The sequence below is a fragment of the Aristolochia californica genome, unplaced genomic scaffold (assembly GCF_029961685.1).
Source record: "Aristolochia californica isolate CCGP_79_NKW_82.1479 unplaced genomic scaffold, dmAriCali1.0.hap1 SCAF_5, whole genome shotgun sequence".
Lineage (NCBI taxonomy): Eukaryota > Viridiplantae > Streptophyta > Magnoliopsida > Piperales > Aristolochiaceae > Aristolochia > Aristolochia californica.
The window spans coordinates 8,426,093-8,433,385 of NW_027182214.1; the positions used below are offsets into that span (position 1 = coordinate 8,426,093).

The following is a 7,293-nucleotide window of genomic DNA, read 5'->3' on the forward strand; positions in this document are numbered from 1 at the left end:
CGGATGCTCTCTCCCGTCGGTCAAATGCAGCAATGCAACTCGCAACCATCAGTCACCCACACCTCTGCTACTAGAGGCTATACGTCAGGAGCACCAGTCCACAAAAGAATTACAGCAGTTGTCTCAGAAAATTACAGAAGGTCAGATGGCGCCTCACTGGTCCATCCTGGACCACCTCATCCTGTACAAACGGCGAATCTACCTCCTGCCTTCATCTTCCTTGGTACTGAAAATTTTATCTGCCTACCATGACATCGCACATGAGGGGCTACAGAAAACTTTACAGTGGGTACGTGGCGATTTTTATTGGGTTGGGTTGAGGTTTCATGTTGCTGAATATGTTGCTGCATGTCTGATCTGCTAGTGCAACAAGGCTGACCTTTTGTCTCCGGTTGGGGTGCTCCAGCCCCTCAACCTTCCCACTCAGGTATGGTCCGACCTCTCCATGGATTTTATTGAAGGCCTTCCCAGAGCAGCAGGCAAATCCATCTTTTGGTTGTGGTTGATTGCCTTTCCAAGTATGCCCATTTCATGCCCATGGCCCATCCGTATACAACAGCCACAGTCGCCCAAGTTTTTGTTGACAACATTGTCCATCTGCATGGTGTTCCCGAGTCAATAGACAGTGATCGGGATGTGAACTTTATCAGTGACTTCTAGAAGGAACTCTTCAGGCTCTGCGACAAGAAACTCAAATATTCATCAGCCTACCACCCTCAAATAGATGGTCATACGGAAGTAGTGAACCGCACCATCGAGATGTACTCTCAGTGTCTTATGGGGGACAGCCCCAAGAAATGGGTTCACTGCATTAGCTGGGCCGAGTATTGCTATAACACATCATTTCATACAACCTTACAGGAGACCCCCTTCAAAATTCTCTATGGACGGGACCCCCCCCCCCCTTCTGCTCTCATATACCACAGGGTCCAACTTCGTGGATGCAGTTGATCATGCCTTATAGAACAGGGATTAGCTGTTAGCAAATGCCCTCACTCGGCTCTGGCAAGCTCAGGCCCACATGAAGCTTCAGCATGATCAGTACCACCAGGATATACAGTACCACCCCGACGACTTTTTTTGGCTCCGCCTCCAACCATATCGCCACCACTCCCTTGCCGGGATGTGCCACAAGCTATCCCCCAAGTACTTTGGGCCCTACAGAATTCTGAGGCGAGTGGGACAAGTTGCCTATCAGCTCCAACTACCCCCGGAGTCTCAACTCCACGATGTTTTCCATGTTTCCCTGCTCAAGCCTCTCAAGGGACCAGAACCTCAGTCCATCCTTGCTCAACCACCGATTGAAGACGGTAAGGTCTCTCTCACTCCAGTCAAAATTCTGCAGACCATGCAGCTTGAGGACAGCCCCCAGATTTTGGTTCAGTGGTCACATACTGATCTGACCGAGACCACTTGGGAAGACTTATAGGTGTTTCATCACCTATACCCTTCATTTGAGCTTGAGGACAAACTCTCTTTCAAAGGGGGGGAGTGATGTTGTAGACTCGATAGCCGAACGAGTCATTCAAAGGCGTTGCAGTTAAAGGCAGATCACGTGTGTTTTGTGTTCTTGAACATGCAAACCATAATGGAACTTTTGGTAAATCTGTTTTGTAGTAGCTACTTAATATTTATGTTTTATGCTTAAGCTCTTTCATCGTGTAAGCCTTAATGGTGTCATTGTAAATATTGAGCCTCAACGAACAACTTAAAGGGGCAGAATGAAATGAAGAAAGGGAATGAAATTGAAATCTGAAAACAGGGCAGGTTCTCCTCCGACGAACCAGGTTATGGTCTCCCTCAGAGCTGGGTTATCCTCCATCTCCTCCCCTCTATCCTGAGCACTTCCCTTTTCTCATTTTCCTCACTTACTTCACCCAGAATTCGAAATCATAGGAAGACCAGGATGTCCACAACACCCTGGTGTTGAACCTGTGCTGGACGCAGAGCTCTCCTTCCGTCGGGTTACACGGTCCATGGTCAGAGACCATAACAGTATTACAGCATCAACTGTCAAATACTTATTCAAAAATTTTCTATACGGTTTTCTAGCCCATCTTGGCAGGAAAATTTTACTTATAAAATTATATGATTTTTTAATAAGAATTTTCAATTAGAAAAATGTTTACAAAAAACATGAGACACTAATAGTTCTTGGAAACGTATTTCTACTAAAAGGTATTTCAATTTCTTCAAAAGCCATGAGGAAGGAGAGTTTAAGAAAAAGTTTTTTTTTCTTTTTTTTTTCCACTTTATGTTCTCGCACGTGCAAAATCATCTTCGCGCGCAAGGGGGGGGTGTTGGAATTATTTCTCCGCTGTTGGTTCTGGTTTTTCACCAAGACGATGAACGACGCCGAGGGACGGCGGACGAAAACAAAGGCGAACGCAAACGAGGGGGAAGAAATCGAGCGACAGCCACATAATCGACGAGGACAGAAAGGCAAAAGGCGGTCAACGAGGCCGTTGTCGTCAACGACAGAGGCGACCACAGCAACGGCTGGAGGGGTTCTACGGTGACAAGGGGAGGAAGAATTTTTCCCCCCTCACTCTCGCTTCCGATTTTATCGGTGCTCCAGTTCCGATCCCCCGTCCCGACTCCCCCGAATCCCGTGTTGCTCGTTAAACTAACGAGCCGGCTCGCGAGCTTTTGAGTTGAACCTTGATTTGAACGAGCTCGGCTAGTTAATTTGAACGAACCGATCCCGAATCTCTAACTAAGCTCAAGATTTGAGTATAATGAATCTAACTGAGCCCGAATCGAGACAAGCTTGAGCCAGCTCGGTTTGAAGTCACCCCTACTTCCAACCAGCTAGTGGTTATCTTTGTGAGTCCTTGATCTTTCAACTTGTGTGAGAAAATGCCAACTCCTGGTAATCATGGTGGGTCCTACTTCTTATGTGTTTGGGCCCATCTTACAATACTCTTAGATATGCGGGTCTTCCTTGGTCATGTGGCCCATCTTACAATACTCTTAGATATGTGGGTCTTCCTTGGTCATGTGACCGATCTTACAATACTCTTAATGGGCCTTCCTTGGTTGTGTGACCCATCTTACAATACTCTTAGATATGTGGGCTCTTCTAACACATTGCTCGTCTTCCACTCACCGTAGCGTACAAGATGGGGAGGCCTACGTCTAATCACGTCATAAGCATCTTTAGAGCTACTTCATTGTTGATTCATTATAATTTTCTTTCATTAGTAGTTGTTATTTGTGGTATGTCTTGCTGATTTTCCTTTATTAATTGTACTATTTTGTTTACTAGTGTGTGTGTGTGTGTCCTTGTTTATTCTGTCGCAACCTCGCTCATTATAAGATGATTAGATGATTTGCTATAATTTGGGGAGAAATTTTGTTTTTCATGTTTATAAAGTCGTCTTATTTTGTAACTATTTGATTAAGGTTTTGGTTTCTATACAGGAAGGATTTAACTCAATTAACTAAGTACAAACAAATTTTATGCGGTACAAATTTGTTAAAACACGAGAATGTAGGTTTGAAAATTTTGTAAAAACATGATAATGGTTTGAAAATTTGGTCACAATATTCATGTACAATTTTATGTTGAAGTTATGCACAATTTAAGTAAACTTCATGCATAATTTTAGTACAATTTATTTGACATGTATTATATACAAAGTTTTAAATGTATATTAGAGCTCGACCTTAAACTCGGTAAAAAATTTTGGGCTCAAGTTCGATTCTAATTATAGATTCGAGTCTAAGCTAGAGCCCGAGCAAAAGTTCACAGTATTCATATCAAGTCCAGTTCTAACATATGCAAGTTTAAGCTTGGCTCGACTCGAGGCTACCCCTATGCAGAAAGGAGTCAAAGACAGTGACGGACGCTAGTCAGAGTCACACATAATTTTGGGTCTGAAGTTTACCCTATTCTTATTATGTTAGAAAGTCACACGTAATGGTTGGTAGCTTTCTTATGTCATAAGTTTACACTACTTTTAGTATCACACTATGGTTGCATGTTTTCCACGATAACTTACATCGTATTTTTGAATGAAATTTTCAATCCTTATAATGTGATTATTTTTAAATCATTTCTTTGATATAATTTGGCTTTACATAGAAGAGGGTAGGATGAACGGAGATGGGAAAAGAGTTACCTCTCTCCTTCCCTTATAAGAGTGAAGGTGGGCCTTTCAAAATATACATTATTTTGTATATGTCTAGACTAAAGTGACACTTATGTAATCATTTAAGTTTAATTGTAATATTTAGGATCAAGATAAATTATAAAAAAAACTATAAATAATATAAAATATTTTTGATCATGTAAAAATATTTATTAAGAATATAATTAAGTTATCCCTAACTAAACGGACGTTAAAATGCTCAAGTAATTGGATAACTGGATATAAAATGTGTTTAATTAATATTTTCGTATGATAAACAGTATATGGGCAAATATGTTTGTTTGTAAATGAAGAGATAGAATAATAGAATGATAATCGGGTAAATTTAACAACCCTAATTTAATGTCCGAAGGAGGAGATGCATTTAAACTGTAGAATAATAATAAAAATTAACTAAAACAAAGAAGAGACAAAGAAACCACCATCAACACCTCCGCATCCAGAGGGATGTTATTGATATGCTAATCTTCCAAATCAACTGCCTTTTCTCCGTCAATTACAGAAGATACCGAACAGAGCAAAAATCTCAAACCACACCAGTCATCGTCATAAATGATCTGTAACCACTAACGAATACATAAAATATTACACAAAAGAATGGGAGTTGGGGCGTGTAGCAAACTGCTCCGTACTCGCAACAGACTCAGAATACGCTTTACGCAAATAAAATAAAATTCTTTAAGACGGACAAAAATCAGTTCGGAAAAGAAAGGCCGCTTCCGGTTCTCTGTTCTCGCGGCATCCAGAAGAGATGGAAACGGGAGCCTGTGATGATAAAACAGGCGACACGGAAGCCAGACAGCAACGACGACAAGGCTAGGAACAAGAAACCGGCGAACCCCAACGCCACCGAGATGGCCGATTGAATGCAGAACGCATTGTCAGCCGAGCAGGTGTCTCCTCCGCGGAGGTTCCTCGTCTCCGCTGTGCCCGCGGCGTTCGCCGACAGCAGCAGATAGGCGAACGCCTGCAAACAAAAAACCGACAATAAGAAACAGCTCGTTGTGCAGGCCCAGTGCTCAGGATAGGCGGGCCTTTCATGGTCCGCTCTGGCAGGCCCATTTTGCAGTTTCTGAGATCTGAGCTCATGCGCTTAGTGCAGGCATCGGAACGACTCAGTTCAATTATCCGAAATTTTCAAAATTCAAAATGGGAGCTCAGATCGCAGAGAAAAGATCTGTCTAACACAAAACAAGGTACCTGATCGTGACCGAAATCGAACCAGAGCTGTACAACCTCCGGCAAGGGAGTACTCCCCTTCAAAATCTCCCAAAAGGAAGCTGCCATCTCGAAAAAAGAATACACAGCGACGATCCCATTGGCCGCGAGAACGAATCTGAATTGAATCATTTAGATTATACACAAGGGCGTCCCGAAAGAAAGAAGCAGCAGCAGCCACAGCAGGAGCAAAATGAACATAAAGAAAATGATGACTAGTCCCACTACAATGAACTAACTGAAACGGAGTGGAAGTGAGAGACATCCAAGCGAGAAGACAACCTACCTGAACGCATCAAAATGAACCCACTTGGCAGAACCGGAGCGGAAATTGGTGACCATGAAAAGAGCGGCGGAGAGGGAGAAGCAGAAAGTGGCGATCCGAGGGACAAGGATCAGCAAGTTAAAGCGGCGGAGCTTTTGGAGCGAAACAGTGGAGTGGAAACTGGGGGCGGTGGGAATTCGCGGCAGGGTTTCGCCGTTTCGTATGAACTGAGGGGACCGCATGGCGAGAAGTGAGGGAAGACGGAGAAGGAAGTCATGGAAGGGAGAATTGGGAGAGAGAGAAAAGTGGGGTTCTTAATGGGGAAGGCAGGGTCAAAATCACGGGGGATTGCAGGGATTCCATGAGAGATGGAGAAGGGAAAAAGCTGGGAAAAAAGGGGAAAGGGATGAGAAAACCAGGCGGCTTTTTTAGTGTGATGTGCTCCCATTGCTTTTATACTCACCTCCAACCTCTCTCCTTTTCCTTTGTGTCCGTGAAAATACACTTTATTTTATTTCTGAGCAAACGTCGATTGTAGGTGACTTCTTGACGTCAAGGTCGCCTCCACCAAAATTTCTCCTTGTTTTATTTCCTCAAAAAACGTGTAACACTACCGTTTGGAAGAAGCCTGAAGCAACCCCTACCTGGCTAAGACCCGGACCATGGTTCAACCAGGTTCAGTCACTTGCACTATATATTTCTTGACTTATAAAAAATAAAAATAAGATGACAATTTATCTAATTTTTCAAAATTGGTTTAACCTGCTTTAATTATAGGGTAATTTTTAAATATGATCTCTTATATTATAATTTTAAATAAGTTTATATATGAGACTCGTATTCAAATATGACCAAATTTTGAACCTTGCCGGTAAAAGCTAAGTCAATGAGTAAATTAAAAGTTTCTTAAAATCTAAAGAGTTATCAAAATAAAAAATTACAACGGACCCACAAGGGAGACCCTCTTTTTGTTTTTTTTTATGAGGCACAAGAGGGGTGTCCCAACAAGACATTTCTCCCCTTGGAGTAAGACATTATCATATATGCTAAATCCTATATTAGGTATCTTAGGTAAGACATCTCAGGTCTTAATCGACTTCTTTCCCCCTCCTCTTATGTCTAAGTGTTGTCTATTAGATAAATTTTCAAATAGTTAGAATTGGAATTGGACCAATTTCGAATAAGGTGAGCATGTTTTCGCAGATCTAGGTCAGATTCAAATGGATCAAGTTTTATCCTACTTTATTAAACTATATTTTTCAAACATAAATAATTATACAATGATGAACCATTAAAACTATACTAATAAAATAATAACAAGAAAAAAAATGATAACACAATAAAATAAAAATAGGTTTATTATTATAATTAGTATTAAGTCATCAATATCTCTTCTTATATAGAATGAAAAAAAGTTTGTAAGTTTAGTTTAAAAAGGATTAAAATGAACATATTCAAAGAAATTACCATATTTCTTTCTACCACCAATGATATGACATCTGCTAAACTTTTGGCATCAGTTTAGATTTAATTCAAAGTTTTCTTGGTTTAGGTATTGTCAAGATAAGTTTCAAATGGGTTACATTCAGTTGAAAGTCCCATTTACCCTGGTAGAACATGTTCAAACCTACTAAAAACAATTTTGGGTCAATTGGA

The 7,293-nt window shown here is 41.2% G+C and overlaps 1 protein-coding gene across 1 annotated transcript; it reads right to left on the bottom strand.

Annotated features, from left to right (window-relative positions):
• Positions 1 to 4,562: 4,562 nt before the first annotated feature.
• On the bottom strand, positions 4,563 to 6,101 carry LOC137966535 (CASP-like protein 4C1). The gene is made up of 3 exons (XM_068813191.1): positions 5,659 to 6,101; positions 5,355 to 5,490; positions 4,563 to 5,121 (listed from the first exon to the last, which is right to left on the bottom strand). The coding sequence occupies exons 1-3, from the start codon at positions 5,877 to 5,879 to the stop codon at positions 4,849 to 4,851; spliced, it is 630 nt and encodes a 209-aa protein (XP_068669292.1). The 5' UTR covers positions 5,880 to 6,101; the 3' UTR covers positions 4,563 to 4,848.
• Positions 6,102 to 7,293: the final 1,192 nt, after the last annotated feature.